This window comes from Lycium ferocissimum, chromosome 6 (genome assembly GCF_029784015.1).
Source record: "Lycium ferocissimum isolate CSIRO_LF1 chromosome 6, AGI_CSIRO_Lferr_CH_V1, whole genome shotgun sequence".
NCBI classification, from domain to species: Eukaryota; Viridiplantae; Streptophyta; class Magnoliopsida; order Solanales; family Solanaceae; genus Lycium; species Lycium ferocissimum.
In genome coordinates this window covers 68,516,719-68,538,364 of record NC_081347.1, presented here as the reverse complement: position 1 = coordinate 68,538,364, position 21,646 = coordinate 68,516,719, and the positions used below count along the sequence as shown (strand labels likewise).

Here is a 21,646-nt window from a genome sequence, read left to right as displayed (position 1 = left end):
GTATTTGCTAATTGTCCTTCCAAACTTCCTTCCTCATAAATAAATGTATTCTTTAAAAATTATTCAATTCTGTGACTAAAACTTTAATAATTATGAAGACTACAAGACATGACCAACGTGTTCTTTGGATTAAATTAATTATGCAATACAAAAATGTGACATAAATCAGAGTATTTTTAAATTAAATTTACTACGTTTGTATCATGAGCTTGGACCCGGGCTTATCACGGGCCACATGCAACTAGTTTATAGAGAAAGCAAAAGCTTCATGTTGAGATTGATTTTGTAGAACAATGAACGGTTAAAAATGAGGTTTAAGTTAATTATTATTTTATATCTCTTTTAAAAATGTATTACGATTTTTTTTTTGTATTATTTTTTTCATAACTAATTGAAAGAATTCAACTTCAAAAGAAAAATTATTTGTTTTAAATTTGCTATTATATGTTTATATTATTTATGTTAAAATCGTTTGGTCGAAACATGTTGATGTTTTTATGTTTGTATTTTCAGAAGTATAATGGACAACTTTGAAACAAAAACATGTTCGAAACTGTTTTGAAGAAATGCTACTATTGCGTAGGAACTAATACCAAATCCTAAGCCTAATCACATTTTGTATAAAGAAGGAAAATCTTTTAATGATGGAAAACGGTGCATACTAAATGCATAATATATGTATACAAACTGCTTATTCATCAATTATACCGGCTAAACTTTATAAGAAATAAAGACTAATGTTATTTTAATATTTTTTTGTTGTGACCTTCGTTAGGCTGTTATTTTAGTATAAAAATCCTTAAAAAATAAAAATAAATTATTACTACATAATTTGGTCAGTGAAAAAGATAAAGAATTTTTTGTTAAAAATTGAGCACTGCGTTCACGGTGGGACTCGAACCCACAATCTCCCGCTCCGGAGGCGAGCGCCTTATCCATTAGGCCACGCGAACTCCTTGTTGTCACAACCTCATAGACGTATCATCTTACTTAGTGAATATTCCCTCCGTTACTAACTTTTAGAAATAATAGTAGGCATTTTGACTAAACTACGTGTAATCAAAATTTGCATATTACTATTAACTTTATTATATGCGGTAGCTGCTGCTCTATTCTCAGATTGCTTTATCCCGACTTATTCGCTTTTGTTATTTTTATTTTTATATTATTTTGAATTACATGCTTTCTCTTGAACCGATATTCTTTTGGAAATAACTTCTCTACCTCCCAATGTAGGAGTAAGATTTGCGTACAAAGTATCCTCTAGACCCCACTTTGGGAGATTTTATTGAGTATATTGTTGTTGTTGTTAATTTTATAAAGGGAAAAGGGTAAAAAATACCACTCTACTTTGAAAAAAGGGCTAAAAATATCCTCCGAACTTATTTTGAGTCAAAAATACCATTTCTGTCCTTAAAGTTTTCAAATATACCCCTGCCTTGATAGAAATTATCCGCCAAAATAACCCGAATCATTTTTTAAACCTGCTCCATCATTTAAAACCGACTTAACTAAATAATAACCCATAAGATTCTCTTATTCCCCCAATACGTAGGTATGAAATTTGAGATAAGGATATATTTGAAAACTTTAAGAACATGAGGAATATTTTTTGACCCGAAATAAATTCGGAGGATATTTTTAACCTTTTTTTAAAATAGAGGGATATTTTTGACCTGATACTTAGAAAGGGTAGGTCTTGACACAGGGCTGTTTGGAAAGCCAAGTAATTGAAATTGGGTGTAAAGTTTGACTGTTTTTTGAAAAAATGAAATTGGGTGTAATTGAGAGGATGTAATTATTATTTCTATTAGCATTGGGTGTAATTTTTTTTTTTTTTTTTTACATTAATATTATACTATTCCAAAAGTAACATTGTTTATTCATAGACATAAATAAATCTTCACAATGATAAAAGAAGCAAGAATATAATCACCACTATTGATGAATGATCATAGTTGGATCAAAAGCCAAGCATGCTACTTCTGCCAACTCTATAGGTGGTGATATTTTGAAAGGCCTAATTTTGATATGTGAAGCGCTGTCTTCAACCTTATCAGGAAAGGCTAAATGACAAATATGTTGTGTTAGCGCTGTTTCATTGTTGTAGAAAATCGGAACTTGTTTTAGGGCTTCAACGAAAACTGACACTGGCCATCTACATGTTACCTCGTACCCAAGGAACTGTACATGGAACAACTCGGTGCATAAATGGATAGGCCAAAAGCTCTCTTCAATCACTTCTTTGGACATTGGAGTAAACGAAAGGTGTACGCAGTTTTCTACGTTTTCTTCTAACGATGCAATAGTCGATGAGACGAATATACAGAGGATAATTGTGATGGTGATAGCAGTGCATCTTTGAGTTTCCATTGCTAGGAAGTAGAAAGTTAGTATGGATTTTTAGGTTTGTAATTTCAAGAAATTGGTGTAATTACAGGGTTACCTTTGAGGTTATTTCTTTTTAATTTCTTTTCTTTTTAAATTTATTTTTTATTTCTATTATTTAATTTATTTTTTATTTTATTTTAATTTATTTTCTTTTCTAATTTATTTTTTATTTCTATTATTTAATTTCTTTTTACTTTTTAAATATTTTTATTTTTTAAAGTATTTTTTTTATAATATTTATATTTCATTTCCTTTCTTCTCATTCCAACCTTTACTTTATGTGGTTTCATGTAATTGCTCATATTTTTTTTAATTTTTAATTTTATTCATTTAGCATAACCGTGTTAATATTCTAATTTTTGAAACTACATCTCTTAATATTAGAAAGAATGAGTCATTAACAAACTTAACATATAATGGTACATTGTTAAAATAGAATTTCGTTGTGAATAAGGTTATAGACTTATATTTTTTCTTTTGAATTATAGGTTTTCTTTTGTTACGTTGAAACTTACATATGTAACGTTGGAATTTGACATAAGAGTATTATGTTTTTTTTCTTTTGGATTTTGAATTTGGGTTATATTTTTTATTTTAAAAATATTTGCTTTAGTACTATTGACTTATTATTTTACATTGCATGTTGTTTATTTTTCACTTACAGTTAATAGAATTATTGTCAAACATTTGAATAATGTTATGGCATTAAATTTATAAATATTCTTTTTTTGTCAAACTTCCAATCCCATGATGTTCTCACAAAAAAGGTATGCTTTTAAGTTTTATAATCAATTAAAATTAAAATATTATTAATTTGAAATTATATATCAATTATTTTTCACAATATTAGTTACAAATATATGATTATTAAATGACATATTTTCAAGAAACAACGTATTATTAAACAACTAATTTAATATCATTTATAAAGGCACATATTTTTTAAATATTAATTTTAAATTTTTTATAATCAAATGTTATTTTTAAATTTGTAATTCATGAAAGTGCGAATTTTTATCCGTAATTACATTACGACATTGAGAAATGTGTATGTAATATAAATTACTAGGCTGTATAATTACTAGGGTAGTAATTACACCAATTTCAATTACCAGGTGGCTTTCCAAACAGGCTCTTAGTAAGGATAATTTTGAAAAAATAAAATTAATTCTTTATTAATTATATAAGCCAATACTTCTTTTGAATCAAAATAAAAACAAAACATATTTATCAGCTTCAAAATCTGCAGGCTGAAGAACTGGAAAACCAGTTTCCTGCTAAGGCTTTTTGAAAAAGAAAAATAAAAAACCAAGAAAACCCTAACTCCCATTAGCTAAGGAGAAGAAAGAGCTGAAATATGGTGCTTACTATATCATCAAACTCTCTTCAATTTCACTATAATAATACTACTACCTCTCTAATTTCTCCACCCCATAACCCTTATCTCAAAACTTCCATACCTGCTTCAAATTTATCATTTTCAAGAAACAGGTAATTAATTCCTTAGTCTTGTAATCACATTCTTTTGTTATCTGTAGTTTTTTTTTCTTTGCTCTAGCCAAACAAGACTTTGTAATATGTGGATTAAATAATAACCCATAGTGCACAGTTGTTCTTAGCAATTCATTTCTTGTTGTTTTGTGTTGGAGATACTGAAAATTTCACTGGTGTTATTTGTAGTTTTCCTCTTTTTCTTGGTTATGTTCCATTTGCTCTAGCCAAACAAGACTTATGGATTGAATAATACTAGTTATTGTTAATAACCCATTTTGCACTGTTGCTATAACAATTCATTTCTTGTTCTTTGGTGTTGGAATTGCTGAAAATTCAAGTGGGGTTTGGAAAAAAAGTTGGATAGGATAAGAAAGCGGTTTAACTAAAAAGGGGTTCTTTATATAATCTCAATTGAACTCATGAAAGTGGAATTTTTATGTTATCGAAATTGAGAAATGTGTATGGATATAAAGGAGTTATATAAATGACTACAGCTAATTAGAGATTGACGTGTAATCGATTGATTGATCATATCTGTGAAATGGCAATGGGGATTGAGGAGCATTGGAGATTAAAGTTACTGCCTTTTAGCAATTAAACGGGTTCTTCATAGAATCTCAGTTGAACTCATGAAAGTGGAATTTTTACGTTATCGAAATTGAGAAATGTATGGATATGGATGACTCATATAAATGACCCTAGCTAATTAGAGATTGACATGTGATTGATTGATTGATCATAAATGTAAAAGCGCAATAAGGGGAGCGTTGGAGATTAAAGTTGCAGTCTTTTAACTGCTTGATTATGACTGCATCTCCTCCTTTTAGCAATTAAATGGGTTCTTGGTAGAATCTCAGTTGAACTCACGAAAGTGGAATTTTTATGTAATCGGAATGTATGGATATAGATGACTCATATAAATGACCCTAGCTAATTAGAGATTGACATGTGATTGATTGATTGATCATAAATGTAAAAGCGCAATAAGGGGAGCGTTGGAGATTAAAGTTGCAGTCTTTTAACTGCTTGATTATGACTGCATCTCCTCCTTTTAGCAATTAAATGGGTTCTTGGTAGAATCTCAGTTGAACTCACGAAAGTGGAATTTTTATGTAATCGGAATGTATGGATATAGATGATTCATATAAATGACCCCAGCTAATTCGAGATTGACGTGTAGTTGATTGATTGATATATTGATGGATCATACTGTAAAATGGCAATGGGAGTGTTGGAGATTAAAGTTACAGCCTTTTAACTGCTTGATTATGATCATTTCCTCCTTTTAGCAATTAAACGGGTTCTTCATAGAATCTCAGTTGAAATCAGGGAAGTGGAATCTTTATGTTATCGAAATTGAGTAATGTATGGATATAGCGATTCATATAAATGACCCCAGCTAATTAGAGATTCATATATTGATTGATCATAACTGTAAAATCGCAATAAGGGGAGTGTTGTAGATTAAGGTTGCCGTCTTTTAACTGCTTGATTATGATTGCATTTCCTCCTTTAGCAATTGACGGTGTGATCAGACATGAATTCAACAGGTTTTCCATTAAATCTCGACTTCATAAAAGGGCAGTCGGTGCTGCTGCTTCAGCTGCTGGAAGTTCTAGTTCCAGCGACGACTCAAATCCTTATGAGGTAACTTAAGAGTTATCTCATTTAGACACCAGAAATGTTTTAAAAGTTCAGCTCCTAGTGAGGTGTTGTTCCATCGTTGTTGTACAGGTTCTCGGTGTAAGCCCTATTGAGGGCTTTGACATGGTTAAGTCAGCATATGCAAGAAGACGGAAGGATGCTGAGCGGAGGGGTGATGAAGCAGCTCTTGCTCAGGTAATTTATGCTTGGAAATCTCTGTCTAACTCACTTTACTTCTGCTTGCGTATGATTGTTGTTGGGAGTGAATATCCAAGTAAGCTTTGTAAAATTGATTTTTTCAGTTGGAGAAGGCTTATGACAAGATCATGATGTCACAGTTAACGAAAAGGAAGAAGGGTGTGACATTTGGCTCGTTTAAGGTACTTTTTTGTTTTAATGCAAGCTGAAATTTTAGAAGTATGTGGTTCTGGCAATGTTTGGTCACTCTGGCGGTTTGTAAATATTTTGAACTCTCTGTTTATGTAATATAATTTGTGGGGGTAGGGAGATAATGTTTTCTCAGAATTCATGCTTGATTAAAATTCTTAAAGTCATTTCTTCATTTTTCTTTTCTTTTGTCACAACTTCCCCCCACCTTTGACTATATGAAAATAGAATTGCTCTTCTATACCTGGAATAACTGCAAGAGATATTATACAGTTTCATTATGATGTTTTATTTGTCTTAAGATTTAGCTGTTTAGCTTCGTTTAGGTGCAGATACTGATTTCTCTTATAAGTTTGTTATTTTTAATTCAGGTATCTAAAGAGATACGATATGCTGATAAGCAGCCTATTGTGCCGTGGGGTCCACGGTACGGATTTTGCCAATAATGCTTTAATGATAATAGCTCTTCGAAATTAGATATATTTCTCTTGCTTGCAACTATATGTAATTGACATTTTTAAATGATTTAGCAATTAATATAGATTCCACCTGCTGAAGTTGGTTGGCTGTTGTAAAATTAACACATACATGCATTAGTATCTTTATCACACAAATAAGTAAATGGCTTACTGACTCAACTAAAGATATTTGTATGCAAACGTTTCAGAACGTTATTAGTTTCTCTTCTCCTTCCCGTCCTTGTCCCTTGAAACATACATTGCTTCGCATTTACTGGTAGGAGGATATCTTATGCAGCAGATTATGTGATTTATTTACCCTTTTCAGGTATAAACTTTAATTGTTTTGTTTAACTTTTTAATTGTTTTGTTTAACTTTATCATCGCTATGCTTTCAGGTTCACCAAATCTGATGACAAAGATATGAAAATCAACTTGGCAATTTCAGCTGTATTTGTAAGTAGTAAAATATTCCCGCCTCCATTCCAATGTGGTTATCATGTTTGGCTTTGGCTGCTTTTAGGATGCTAGTTTACAAATTGTTATAGTAAAAACGTGGATAAATTCGGTTTACCCTGTGCGGGTTACCTCTCCTGTGTGGTTTGCGAGCTATTGCACAGGAGCTGGGTTTACCCTGTGCACACCCAAAGGGTAGCGGCTGCGGGTTCCCATGTCATCAAAAAAAAAAAAAAAAAGTGGATAAATTCGTATAGAAGTGTACTTTAGAAAATTCAGAAAATTAAGTGAAGAATTCTGAAATTGGAAGTTGTTTCCTTTCAGGATAGAAAAATAGATATGGTTGACTTGAAAGTCTCGATCTTTTGAGACAAGGAGTAGTTAGTTCCATCTTCTACTAGGGCCTTCTTTCGATTTTTTCTACGTTAACGTATCTATGGATCTGTTCTTTATTGGTTTTCTAGGCTCTGTTTCTAAATACGTAATACCACAAAAAGATAGTCTGTATTGCAACGAGTAATGCTTCATAAGTGCTAGATAACAGAAGTAATCTGCCTTGCCAGAAAGAAAAAAAAAAGATAACAAAAATAAGCTGTTAACCACTTTCAGCACACTCTGTTAAATGCAGTTTTTCATTCTTGATTTAATGAAATATTGATCTCCATGCTATGTTTTTCTTATGTATTAACTTTTGCAGATAGCTTGGGTTTTTATAAAGCGTAGTGCTGAGTGGAAGCCTTTACAGTTTTTGGCCTTCGTCTTTGTATATAGGATATTTGAGAAATTAAAAGCATTTGAGCCTCCAACTGCCTCGTTTACAGTAAGTATACATAAATTAGCATTGTTGTCTTTTTCTCTTCTACTACTGATTGCAATTGTATCTCCTAACATCTCCATCATTAATGTGAAGTTAACATGAAAATCAACATTTCTTTCTCATATTTTGCCATATATAACAGAGGCATATTTATTTTTATGGGACTGTACATATTGCTTTTCAAGTGCATTCATCTTTTAGCTGGGTTTCTTCAGGAGGAAGGCGAAGATGAAGGACGGATGATGAGGATGGGAAAAAGGCTGCTTCGTTCTCTTGCATTGGTTTTTGGTTGTATAGCTATTGCATCCTTGGTATGTTTTCTCTCAGAGTAGTACAACCTGACTGTTTAATTATGAATTTCAAAGTTATATTCTTTATAGATGAACTGCTGATAATAGATATTCGCCCTCAGCATATGTATGAAGATGACAGTTCAAATTCAGCTCCACGTTCAGTCTTTTTCCTTGCATGTTTTTTATGGCATCGATATTTTTTTCTTAATGAATTCTTTATGGCATTGATATCATCTTCTATTGGTGTTGTATCTTGTGGAAAAGTTCAGTATTAGGACCTATTTTGACACATCGATTTCCAAGATATCCTAGTGCATGTGACCTTATGTAGCTCACAAACAAACCTTCCTTGTGTGTCCACCCTTATTGTCCCAAGTTATTTTTGCTTTTATATTGCTCCAGACTGCTTTTTTGTTAATCAAGGCTCAGATATATGCAAATAACATTGTTCTTGCTAGTTTCTATAAAATTTCAGTGTGCATACAAATCTCCGTGTTTTTCTAAAACCAAGGAGCTGTTAAACATAATACAGTTTTGTTGCTCCTCTGACTATATCATTTCTTTTCTGATATTAGAAACATTAGATGATTCTTTTTCTTTAATAAAGGAAATCATAAATGATTTTGTGCGCTAAAGAAGTACACAATTTTTTAACACGCCTCAATGTTGAGCTTGTTTCCACTCCAGCGATTTTAGTTCTTCTGAATATTGACAAGCTTAACTTCCACACAATAGATTAGGTCCTAGCTTTTGCATCTTCTAAACTATTAGGTAACGGAGTTGCTATGAGAAGTTTGTCATGGAATGCTCAAAAGGTGTTAGAGAACTAACTAGTAAGTTGCTGAAATAGGAAGTGCAAAACAAAAAAAATTCACGAATGAACATTTTGGTGATAGCTTTGTGGCTAAACCTTCTTCAGTGTGTCCAAGATCCCTGCTCAACTTGTAAATCATGCTTATTAGCAAACACTTTAACTGATTTACGAATGGAAAAATACTGGTGTTGGGTAATATTATGAGTGTCTGTGTGTTGGTCCATCCAAAAAGTCATTTGAAAGAATCTATTTTTTTGCTTTCTGAATCATGTCTCATCTTGGAATGTATCACATATTTGTTGCGTTTTATCAATTTTTCGTCATTCATCTGTACAGGGATATACTGGTCTCCTCAATTTTATCGAGTATGCTGGTGGTTTCATACCTGTCTTTCTGTACAACAATCAGGTAAGAAATATCTTCCCACTGCAACCTTTACAGCTTTACCACCTCTGCACAAATAAAAGGCTTCACAAATGATAGATTTTTATCCATTTTTAGAATCATCTTTTTTCGGCATTAATGAGAGATATATCTCTGATTAGTTATGACTTCTCTTCATCCTATGAATAGCTAAAGAAAGATTGCTTTCAGTTAAGTTACTTTGTCTAAACAAATTCAGGCTAGGTTAAGGGGGAAAAATCAGTTTTCAAATCTCAATGTGGTCAGAGGAGGTTATTTCTTGTGTATCTTGGCGCATGCTTCTATATATGTACTTGTTCTAGTGTTGTAATGTTAAGGGAGGCTTGACCTCCAGGGAGAGGGACCTTTCTTTCTGAGTTGTTCATATAGTTCATAAGGTCCTCTTTTATCTCCACTCTACATTGCTAGGAAAACAAAAAGACAAGCATGCATACATACATACCATGATTATAATCTCAGCTTTATACATTATTTACCACGGTATTGAATTTTCACGCGTGCAGGAATTGCTTGTAACCGGATTCACAGCCGTCATGCTTCACATCATGGCATCTTATTACAGATAGTCTAATTTCTACACTGGTTGAAGAGGAAATGCAGTTGCCTTGAGTTAGCTGTCAAATTTTGTAGTTCTGTTGGTTCCAGAAATTTGCCTTGTTTTGTCTATAGGAGTTTTAATATTTTACATTTGGCACTCATCATTCAAGGGAATCGACCTGTAGTTGTAAGGATACACCTACTGTTTGAGGATGTTGAGACTAAACAAGACCACATTCTTTTCAAAATTGATGGATTTTAAGATGGAAATATAAATGATAATGAGGAAATATGGCTTTTAAACTGGAAACTCCATTCTGTTTATGTGATATCCGTGTGCCGGGCCAGAAACGGATTCAACTTTTGAACTCGTTATATTTTTTAAGTTATGGATTCATAACTACTACTTATTGCAATTTCAGTAAAAAAAAAAATCACGTAAATCTATACTTTGCACCAAAAGTTCTAGATTCTTACGAATGCGGAACCAACAAGCGGCACCCGCACTTGTGACGTACAATTCATGCCATTAATCATAATGGCTGCGATTGATGCCCATAAATCATAGAGTATTCATGTTATTTTTTGTCGGCCAAATACATAGAACAGCCCCCTAAACTTGACAATATTTTCCGTTTGAACCTTTCAATACGCTTTTGATCCTATAAGACACTCCAACATGTACTAAAATGTGCCAAAATGAGCACCTCATGTTGACATGGCACAAAAGGTGACTCACTTCGAGTTAGGCGCGCGAGAAGCTGGAGTTTGATTTTCTCTTTCCTATTTCTTCTTCACTTCGCTCCTGAACGGCGTGAGAGCTCTTGTCCTCATCCCCATCCTCTATAGTATATGTCAAGACAAAATCTGCCTAAAGAACTTCATTATGGAGTGATCTGAGCTGTCTAGAAGGGAAACAAATATCTTGGTGTGTGACAGGGAATTTCAACTGTATTATAGAAGCACAAGAAAAAGGATGAGGTGCCCAAACACGAGCATCAAAAGGCCGCTCTATCTTTCATTAATTGCCCGGTGGACTGTGACCGGATGGATCTAAGACAAATTTACATGGTGTAATGGATAGGGGTCCTGATAGAAGAATTGATAAGAGTTTTGGTGAATCATTTACGGGCCAATAAATACTCTACTTCCTCAGTCACTCATGGGCTGATCAAGAAAGCTTCAAGGAGTTAATTAAGGAGGTCTAGAAGATTAAAGTTAACGCCTATCGGATATTTCATCAGAAAATGAAAAACACGCTGTCAATATGGTCTAGACAGGTTCTAGGAGACATTTTTGCTAATAGAAAAAGGCTGAAACAAGAAGTTGATCAGCTAGAAGAGAATTATATACAGTGAGCAACTATCCCGAACAAAAAGAAGTGTGGACTTACAAGTCTTATAAAGTTCAGTGCCTAGTGGCGGCAAAAGGCTAATCTTCAGTAGGCTAAAGAGGGAGATATGAACACCAACTTCCTCCATGCCTCTGTTACAAGGAAAAGAAGAAGACTGGCCATTCAGAGAAAAAATAAGAATGATCATAATAGTTGGAATAGGAGGATTAGATAGCTAACGAAGCCATCAGAAATTTTGAACACCTATTCAAGTAACCCCTGTACGTAGAACAGAGACTTTAGTAACTTGGACTGCAACAAATTAGTTATAACTTGGATACGACAAAGTTTGAGTCTACATGCATACGACCAAAATAATAAGATTAACTCTTTATATTAACTATATAGTATATACTACCAAAACAGTCACGAAGTTAACAAAATTGGTACAAAGGAGCTTTGATAATATTCACTTTCAGCAATATCACGTAAGACTGTGACTTCCTCTATTGAAGGTTGGTTTTGATTGAGTTAGTTTTGGTTCTATTTTTTTCATTTTTTGTGTATGTGAATTATGAGAGTATTCACTACACTAGGAAGACTCTCATGCTTTCTCTGTTGAATGTGGATTTAAGTATATTAAGTGATATGGACATAAATATGTATGTAATATATTGCTTTGTATAATTTTTACGTGCAGGATTTTAGAAAAAATAAAAATTTGTTGAAAGATAACATGCGGACAAATCAGTATGAGAAAAGCTTGCTCTTTATCTACGGAGATGCAATTTTTTTTTTTTTGTTGTTGTTGTTGTTCTTGTCTTTGATTAGCACTTGGATGGCGAAAAACATAGATACTTTTATGGTATGAAGTTTATCACAATTTTTATGGATGCTTTTTAAATTTTCTGAATATATTGTATTGATATTAAAATGCAAGGATATCCTTTTTTAAATAACTTTTATTTATCTAAAGTGTTGTACATTTTTGTTTCAATAATTTATTGTTGTTGAAAGTGCGAGAGGGGGGGCGTTGGGGGAGGGGGTGAATTGTAATTTTTCACTTAGGCAGTCGACTATCTGAACAAGCTAGTCGAATCTAAAGTAATGCAGAAATTAACTTGTAGTAATTAAATGACACACAATATTTATACTAGTTCAGATTCAATGTGAATCCTAGTCCAGTCCTCTTGGGTTGCAGGGGTGATCTCTGCAGCTCTTTAAAAGTAAGTTTGGTACAATGGTTTGTTTGAATGGAGTTCCTATGTCTACACTTAAACACTCTTTTTCTTTTGATACAGTGTCTCACCAACTATACTATATCTCTTTCTCTCTTTTTTGTTTACACTATAAAACACTCAAAATTACAATGCTTATGAAAAGTAGAGCAGAGAACTTTGAGAAGTTGAGACGAAAGTATGTCTTTCTTCGTCTGTAGAGTCTTGTATTTATATTCCTCAATTTTGTAGCCGTTTGACTCTTCCAGCAGAGAAAGCAAGCCAAGAGAATTGATCCTTGAAAATTAGGAATATTGAGGATACTAATTTCCAAGAATAAAGGAAGAGCTATTAATGTGGTACGACTTCTTTCCTTGTTCTTCATACGGTCAGTATTTGCCTTGTTGGAATGGCTCAACCTTGGTACTTGTTTCCTTGTTGATCCTGATTTGATTGAGCTGGAAATCTTCTTGATTGATACTGATTGATCTCTTGACTGATTCCATTTCCTTTGACATAGCGTAAGATTCTTTACTCTTACTTGCTCCCATAAATAAGTTGATTTGGTACTTGCTCCCATAAATAAGCATGGGCCTATTTTCTTTGCACTTCGTGGTTGTTTCCCTTCATGTAGTCTACTGGGCTTTACCTATCCAATGGGCTTTGTATGTCCAATGGACTTCTTTGGCATCTTCGGGTTCCTTTGAGTATTGTACCTACATAAAAATAGTTTGTCATCATTAAAATCATAGTACTAACAATCTCCCGTTTTTTGATGATGACAACAAAAAAACAATTACCCAAAGCAATGTAGTCAACTTCCCTGTAATTGTACTCCCCCTGAACAGTTGAATGTAGTTCAGTAGTTGACTTTAGTCAGTGATAGCACTCCCCCTTGAATAGTTGACTGCTGTCCAGTAGTTGAGTGATCTCATTTCCGCCTTTGGCATCAATCAAAAAGAAAACAAAGAAAACAAACAACAACAAATAACACATCAGACTAATAGAAATTCCAGGGCTGAAGAAGCAACCACACACAAGTCATAAGGCTGAATAAACAACCACAAAACAAGTCAAGAAGGCTGAATACACAGCCACAAAACAAGTCAATATGGACTTAGATCCAAACAAACACATTGTCTAAAACAACACAGAAAACCAAAGCATTTAATCCTCCTCCCCCTCACGGTGCTGCTCCTGCTGTTCTTGCTACTACTACTGGGAAAATGGTCGAAGAAAGTAGGCTAAGGTGTTAACCATAGCATCCTTCATAGCATCTAAAGTCGCAGTCATTTTTGCAGGAAGACCATTGACACTCCCTTGAAGCTTAGTAGCCAACTTACCTGCTTCTTTTAACCCATTGTCAATTTTAACACTCATGCGAGCAACATCAACACTAGCTTCTTTGGTGATATCTCTTACCTTCTCCATTTGAAAATGAGTAGATACAAGAAGGTCTTTGAAGGTGTTGAGCTTTTCATCAATAGCAGACAGTTTAGCAAGAATGTCACTAAAGTTGTCAAAAGAAGAGGGGTTCGAAGAAGATGGCTTAGATTTATGCGAAGCAGGAGGACGGGGGATTTCAGGATCTTGGTCCACATCTTTCTTGAGAACCCAAACATCATCAGAGGCAAATTCTAGCATATGATTCATGACAAGGGAGGACAAATGGAGCTTGCATTTTTTAACTAAGCAGTAGGTAAGTGGAGTATCTCACTGAGTAAGGGTTGACAGAGAACCTATACGGGGCATAATGGTGGTGGCAATGATATGGGCGAGCACACGAGTTTCAAATGATAGGTTTTTATGTCCTAAATGGGTTGGAAGATTACTAGGAGTGTCAGGGGAGATAAACCATTTTGGTTGTTCGTAGGAAACTTCAAAATCAGGGGGCCAGGAGTTGTGGGGTAAATCAGAAAAACCAGAACTTTGGATATTAAATATTTTGTCAAAACCAGAGCAGTCAAAGAGAATACGAGTTCCAAATACAAGGGTTTCTACCTCATCATCCTTGGTAGCTCTAAGGTTGGCATAAAACATGCGAATGTGGTATTCATAGGCTCGAGTAGGGGGGTAAGAAAAGATATTGACCCAACCTTGAAAGTCAAAGAAGTGTTAGATATGACAGTGCAACGAGGAGATAAATCAAAATCCACAATTCGATCATGGGCAAAATATTTACCTTTAAGAGAATGAAAGAGGTCCAAATTAGGGGTAGTCCAAAAGTTTCGGCGGTCAAGGAAGGCATTCTCATAGTCAAATTTGAACTTCTTAGAGTATTTGCCACAATGTTCATCAACATTGCCTCATTTACTAGAGGATCGAAAGGATAAGGAGTTGATAGATTTTTTAGGAGAGGAATCGACAGAGACATCAGAATCTATCCTAACAGGACATGTAGCTTTTCCTTTGCTCTTGTTTCTAGAGCTTTTGCGGGTAGAGATGGGGGAGGTTTTCTGAGTTTAGGCCATGGCCGAGAAGGAGAGGAGTTTGAGAGGGATTAGAGGAGAATGGTGGAGTTAAGTAGGTGGAAGAGGTCAAGGAAGGTGGAAGGGTTTTATAGGGAAGTGGAGAGGCGTGGTGAGGGAAACGAGAGGATGGTGAAAAGACGTGGGAAAAGTAATTATGACATTTGTGAGAAGTCGTGTAAAGAAGGAAAAATGGAGGTTGGTAATTAAAGAAAACTGAACCAAATCAAAAAGATTTTCTACAAGTTACCGGAAAAAATTATGCAGCTATATAGGTCTAGCAATAATTCCTAAAGATTCTCTGAGCATGCAAAATCTTTCTTCTAGCAAGGGTTTAGTGAAAATATCAGCAAGTTGATTTTCAGTAGAGACAAATTGTAATTCAATAGCTCCCCTAAGAACATGATCTCTAATGAAATGATATTTAATATCTATATGTTTCTCCCTAGAATGATGCACAGAATTTTTAGACAGACATATAACACTAGAATTATCACAGAAAATTTTAACAGGTTTAAACAACAAATCATAATCTCACTTAATTGATGAACCATCCATAGTTGAGCACAGCATTTCCCAATAGCAATATATTCAGCTTCAGTGGTAGAGAGAGATACACATCCTTGTTTTTTCCTATTCTAGGAAATTAACGATTTTCCAAGTAGTTGACAAGAACCACTAGTGCTCTTACGATCATCTTTATCACCTACAAAATCAGCATAGGAAAATCCTTCTAATTTGAAGGTATTAGTTTTGGGATACCATAATCCATAGGAAATTATGCCATGTATATATCTAATTATTTGTTTGACAACACTAAGATGAGATTCTTTAAGAGTTGAGTGAAAACGAGCACATCTGCAAACACTAAACATAATATCCGGTCGACTAGCAGGAAGATAAAGTAAAGAACCAATCATCCGTCTATAAAGTAAAGAACCAATCATCCCTCTATATTTGGTTTCATCAACAGTTTTACCTTCATCATCTTTGTCAATGGAACATGTCGGACTCATCGGAGTTATCATAGCTTTGGCAATCACTTAATCCAAACTTGTGAATGAGTTCTTTTGTATACTTACTTTGACAAATGAAGATTCCATTGTCGGATTGATGAATTTGAAGTCCCAACAAAAAAGTTAATTCTCCCATCATACTCATTTCGAATTCACTTTGCATGAGATAAGAGAATTCCTTACACAAAGAAGAGTTAGAACTTCCAAAAATAATATCATAATTCACTTTGCATGAGATCAGAGAATTCCTTACACAAAGAAGAGTTAGAACTTCCAAAAATAATATTATCTACATAAATTTGTATAATAAGATTTCCAGAGGAAGCTCTTTTGATGAAAAGGGTTGTATCAATTCTTCCTCTAGAAAATCCATGTTCAACCAAGAAAGTGCTTAATCGATCATACCGAGCTCTAGGAGATTGCTTAAGACCATAAAAAACCTTAGTTAGTTTGAACACGTGATAAGGGTATTTGGGATTTTCAAATCCTGGTGGTTGTTTTACAAATACCTCTTCATCAACGAATTCATTTAGAAAAACACTTTTAATATCCATTTGAAATAATTTAAAACCTTTAAAAGCAGCATAAGCAAGTAAAATTCGAATTGATTCTAACCGAGCAACAGGGGCAAATGTTTCATCATAGTCGACTCCTTCCTGTTGCGAGTATCCTTGAGCAACCAGTCGTGCTTTGTTTCTCACAACTTCGCCTGCTTCATTTAGCTTGTTTCTAAAAACACATGTTGTTCCTATCATTGATGCTTTTTCAGGCTTGGGAACTAGATTCCATACTTTGTTTTGTCGAACTGATCTAGTTCTTCTTTCATTGCCTTAATCCAATGATCATCTTTTAGAAATTCATCTACTTTTTTTTTGGCTCAAGTTGAGATATAAGAGCCAAATTTGCATTATTCTTGCAGGATGCTCGTGTCTTCATTCCTTCATTTATTTCTCCAATAACAAATTTCTTGGGATAGTCTGGCTCACTCCTCCATTCATTTAGAATGGGCCCAACTGTAAGATTGGTAGACTCATAAGTTGAAGTAGTCTCTTTTGGAGAGCTGTTTGATCAGTTGAAGGAGTAATCATGGTGACTGGAGGTTGACAGTCTTCTTCATCTGCAATTTTTTCTTTCTCGACCAAGCAAATAGTATTAGAAAAAATAACATGAATTGATTCTTCAATTGACAAAGTATGTTTATTGAAAACTCTATAAGATCTGCTAGTATTTGAATATTCAACAAAAATACCTTCATCGCTTCTAGGGTCGAACTTACCGATTTTGTCTTTTTCATTGTTTTGCACAAAACATTTGCATCCAAATGGATGAAAGTAACCAATATTAGGTCTTTTACCACTCCATAGTTCATAAGGAGTTTTCTTTAGAATAGGTTGAATCGAACACCTGTTTAACAAATGGCATGCTGTGCTTACAACTTCTGTCCAAAAGTGATGTGGTAGGTTGTACTCTACAATCATGGTTCTTGCCATGTCTTGTAGGGTTCTATTCTTTTGTTCAACAACACCATTTTTCTGAGGAGATCTTAGTGAGGAGAAGTTATGTGTATAGCCCTGTTCATTGCAAAAGTCCTCAAATGCTTTATTTACAAACTTTCCTCCATGATCACTTCTTATTGAAGTAATGCAGTATCCTTTATCGCGCTGAACTTTCTCACAAAAAAACTTAAAGTTCTTTAGAGTATCATCTTTATGTGCAAGAAATATAACCCAAGTGAAACGAGAGAAATCATCAACAATGACAAAAGCATGCCTTTTTTCTCCAATGCTAGCAGTTCTAGTAGGACCAACAAGGTCCATGTGTAAAAGCTGCAGGGGTTTAGAAGTAGATACAATATCTTTGGAATTAAAGTAATTTCTAGTTTGCTTACCTCTTTGACATGCATCGCATATATGATCTTTTGTGTAATTTAATTTAGGCAAACCTAAGACCAGATCATGTATAGCCAATTTATCAATTAGTCGCATACTGGCATGCCCAAGTTTCTTGTGCCATATCCAAGGATCTTCTCCCATTGAAACCAAACATATGTGTCAAGCTGGACTCTTGACTGAGTATAGCACATACACATTCTTTTTTCTACTTCCAGGAAGAACTTCCTTTCCAGTTGTATCTTCTATAATGCAACCTGTCTTTCTAAATCTTACCTCAAGATCAGAGTTACATAGTTGACTGATGCTTAGGAGATTGTACTTGAGTCCTTTAACAAGATAAACATTAGTGATATCACAAGAATTGTTGAACTAAATAGTTCCTATACCAATTCTTTGTTCCTGTGGAATTGTCACCAAAGGTTACTAGTTCTCCGTCAAAGTCTGCGACTGATTTGAACAAGCTTTTGTCGCCTGTCATGTGACTGGAACAGACACTATCTAGATACCATTTACCTTTTGATTTCTTCTTGTGGTGTTCCGCAAAAACAAAGTAGTTACTTCTTTTTTACCCAAGCTTCCTTGGGTCCTTGAGGGTTAGCCTTTTGATTATCAATTTTAGGTTTCCATATCCATCCCGGAGAAGATGTGTGACGAAATCGACATTGAAAAAAATTGTGGCCCGTTTTTCCACAACAAAGCATTTTTGGGGAAAGTGTTCTTCGGTGGTTGACTGGTTAGTTGACTTATTAATGGAATAGTTTCTTCTTTGAGACATCCTTTCAGTTGACTTAAATTTTGAATCGACTGATTTGTCTTTACACAATAGGTCGACTTATCCTTAGATTGACCAAAAGCATTTTCATCACTAATATGCTTTTTCCCAATTGACTTGTTGCTACGAGTCGACTGGTTAGACCTAACTGAACTATGACTGGTAGTTTTGCGCAACCCATTTGGTTGCATAATTTGTAAATTTGTTTGAATAATTCATGCAATGCAACAGGAGAAAAAAAGTAATAAAATAGAGTAATCAGCATTAAAGAACTAATCATATCTAAGGAGAATTTTAGGAGAATGAAAGTTGATAGGTGTATAATTTTAAAAGATCATATTTTGAGTCAACGAGTCCGTGTTAAGTACTATTATTATTGGCATAAATAAATTATAAATTGGAATATTTTTCACTCCAAATGAGTGGAAGATAATCAAGGCTGTGCGCTCTTTAAGACTCGGTAAAAGACTTTGAAATAGAAAAGTTTTAATATAATGGATTTTGCCAAAGATAAAGTTATTAAACTTGTTTTTTTCATTGAATATAGAGAAAAAATTGGATCATTTCTCGTTTTGTGTATCCTTATGTATGAGTTATGTTAATCATGTCCGCATCTTTTCAATTTTAACAAATTTCTTCTTAGGGATGTTAAACTTTTTTGTTTTTTTTTTTGTTTTTGTTTTTCATCGGATCTATGGTATCTGCTTTGGAGTCCGGCCAAATCTGGATCGTGCGCACACTGCAGGGCTCATTTCTGGAGGCAGCACTCCCAACAAATTTTTTTCATTCCCAAGGGCCCAAACCCTAGATTTCTGCTTAAGGATGGAGGGGACGTTAAACATGTTACGAATTAAAGAGAACGAATAAAATTTCAACAGAACGTTCTACTTGGTATGGGATCACCCTTTCGTGCCCTTTATGTTTTTGTTTTTAGTAAAACTAAATGATTATCATTTACGCGATCAAATTTTGAAAACATAAGTTATTCCCCCTTCTTCCCCCCCCCCCCCCCCCCCCCCCTCTCCTCCTCTTAATTTGGTTAAGTTTTCGCTAATTTCTTACATTATAGCAGTACAAAGTATTTTATTTGAAGATATTTTGGGTTCTTTTCATCTGATTCATAGTCCGTTTATATATCAAACAAGCAAATTATATCTGAAATTAAAAAAAAACATGAAATTAGGTATGATTCGGTTCTGCAGTTCCACTATTGTTTTTCGACCTTTTTTGTTTTTTTGTTTTTTTGTCTTTTGTAAGTTGGTTGCACTTTGATATGCGACAGCCAAATTGCTGCAATGAGTAAATTGGATAAAGACATATTCCATAAAAGTACAAATAATCTTAAAACTAAGTTCGAGATAGCACTAACTGAATTCTTTTTAAGATTAATGCAACATGGGATTTCACAATTTCTCACTTTCAATCTTGAAAGACATGGGTGAAGATATTTTCTTCCCATAACGCCCAAAATGGAAAGAGATCACAAATTTGACGACAATATAGAATAACAACAACATCTCGATTCCGAGTAAGTTTAGTCGGTTACACGAGTTATCACTATTCATGTCGTTCTATTTAAACCCGTCCAATTCAATTTAATAATTTAACAGATTAATTGCAGGTTATAACACTCTAAAATCCCTTAGCTACTGCCGTTAAGTATACTTTTCGTTAATTAACTAATTAGAAGCTTCAAGAAATAATTTATTTCTTTTTTTATGCAATGAGGAGCTTACTTATTATTAAAATCTATTTTGTCATGCATGTTGTCATCTTTTTTTGTGAAGCAAGAAAAATGCATACCTTTCCTATAGTAAAACAATTTTTTTTTAATATACCCGAAGGGAAGTAAGACTATTAATCATAGTATAGGCGGATTTAAAATTTAAATTAATATAATGCAAGTGTTGTGACATTATATGTGTTTGTGTTTGTGCGCGTGAGTGCACATGGACCCATGTGCTATATATAATATTTTATTATATGTATACATAGTTCAAGTAGAAATAAGATCGTGTTTATTGCACTCACACTAGGTAAGTACCATTATAATATCTTTGTTAATTTTCGTAGTATTTGAGCCAAAGGCACGTAACATGCTATGTTCTTCACTTGTGTCTGGTGGATGCCGTTTTTCAAAGCACATTCACATTGCTATTGGTTTTCTTGTTGTCGAGCTTAAGCGTTTCTTGAATTACGTTAACGTAAATTCCCTTTGGCTTTTGATATTTTTCAATTAATGGTTAAAAAGTTGTTGTTGTGATATTCTTCAATTAACGTCTTGTGTTTTTGTCTTATATATAGCAAATAATGAGATTTCTTTTTCATATATTTCTTGCAAGGCATTCCATTCTAACCAAATCTTGTTATGCGTACCTTTATTCCTTGAAAAAACCAAAAAGAACAAGGAAAATTAATAGAGCAGAAAAGTGTATATTTTTATTGGATTAGCTTACGTAGGAACAACAAAATCAACATGAGTAATGCAATTTCATTTGAGTAAGAAAAACACAAGTACTGCAATTTTATTGGAGTAATTAGAAAGAAATAGCAATGTTACGCACCCATGCATTGAAGAATTAATAAGATTCTCTCTTATTTTTCATGTGATGCCCACGACGGAGTGGGTTACATTAAAAAAAGTTGACAAACTTCTGAAGAAGGGGTGTACATGATGTCTTAGACGAATCCCACGTCATCGGAATGCATGAAAGAGGAATATAAAGAGCTTTATAAGATATAAACACAAGTTACATGATACACATACTTTGGGCTCTATGATAGCATAACTTGGGAACAAATCCGTGAAATTTGTTGAATTATAGTGAACAATATGTGACTTGATCAGCTTGAGCTGCGACAATTTTCTCACAAATGAGAATAATATGAAGGAACATTAAGTGATTTTCTAAGAAAAAAAGTAATTCTTTTTGTTGTGAGGAATGGGTTGTCAAGTAAAGGGAATTATGAATTTTAGCTATCAAGATCATGACCCTCTCAAAATGGAAAACCAACTACTCCAACATATACTATTATTATCAGACAAATATTCTCTTCTCATTTACAAATCCAAATGGAAATGTCACCATCTCCTTTTTGTAACGCCACATTCAAAAAAGAAGACTATATTTTCAATTATTTTCATTCTACTTTTTACCCATTCGAAAATATCCTCTTAATAGTAACTTATTATTTGCCCAATTGCCCCATTGGAGACTGAGTAGACCATGGAGA

The 21,646-nt window shown here is 33.9% G+C and overlaps 1 protein-coding gene and 1 non-coding gene across 3 annotated transcripts; one reads left to right on the top strand and one right to left on the bottom strand.

Moving 5' to 3' along the window:
• Window positions 1-880: 880 nt before the first annotated feature.
• On the bottom strand, window positions 881-953 carry TRNAR-CCG (transfer RNA arginine (anticodon CCG)). Its single transcript has one exon. It is a non-coding gene; the product is annotated as a tRNA-Arg (tRNA).
• Window positions 954-3,712: 2,759 nt separating this feature from the next.
• LOC132060187 (protein CHLOROPLAST J-LIKE DOMAIN 1, chloroplastic) lies at window positions 3,713-10,024 on the top strand. Of its 2 annotated transcripts, none has more exons than XM_059453092.1 (10): window positions 3,713-3,882; window positions 5,436-5,532; window positions 5,620-5,724; window positions 5,832-5,909; window positions 6,288-6,343; window positions 6,773-6,830; window positions 7,528-7,650; window positions 7,863-7,958; window positions 9,091-9,162; window positions 9,681-10,024. In XM_059453092.1, the coding sequence occupies exons 1-10, from the start codon at window positions 3,749-3,751 to the stop codon at window positions 9,741-9,743; spliced, it is 882 nt and encodes a 293-aa protein (XP_059309075.1). In that variant the 5' UTR covers window positions 3,713-3,748; the 3' UTR covers window positions 9,744-10,024. The 2 variants fall into 2 exon arrangements, with proteins under 2 accessions (XP_059309075.1, XP_059309074.1); XM_059453091.1 differs by having other exon boundaries at window positions 5,421-5,532.
• The last annotated feature ends 11,622 nt before the right edge of the window (window positions 10,025-21,646 follow it).

What these genes read in the sequence shown, in the direction of transcription:
- LOC132060187 (XM_059453091.1), top strand. Translation starts at nt 3,749, where the DNA reads ATGGTGCTTACTATATCATCAAACTCTCTTCAATTTCACTATAATAAT. An exon ending in ATGAAGCAGCTCTTGCTCAG is followed by an intron (nt 5,725 to 5,831) that starts GTAATTTATGCT and finishes TGATTTTTTCAG; the next exon opens with TTGGAGAAGGCTTATGACAA. An exon ending in TGACATTTGGCTCGTTTAAG is followed by an intron (nt 5,910 to 6,287) that starts GTACTTTTTTGT and finishes TTTTTAATTCAG; the next exon opens with GTATCTAAAGAGATACGATA.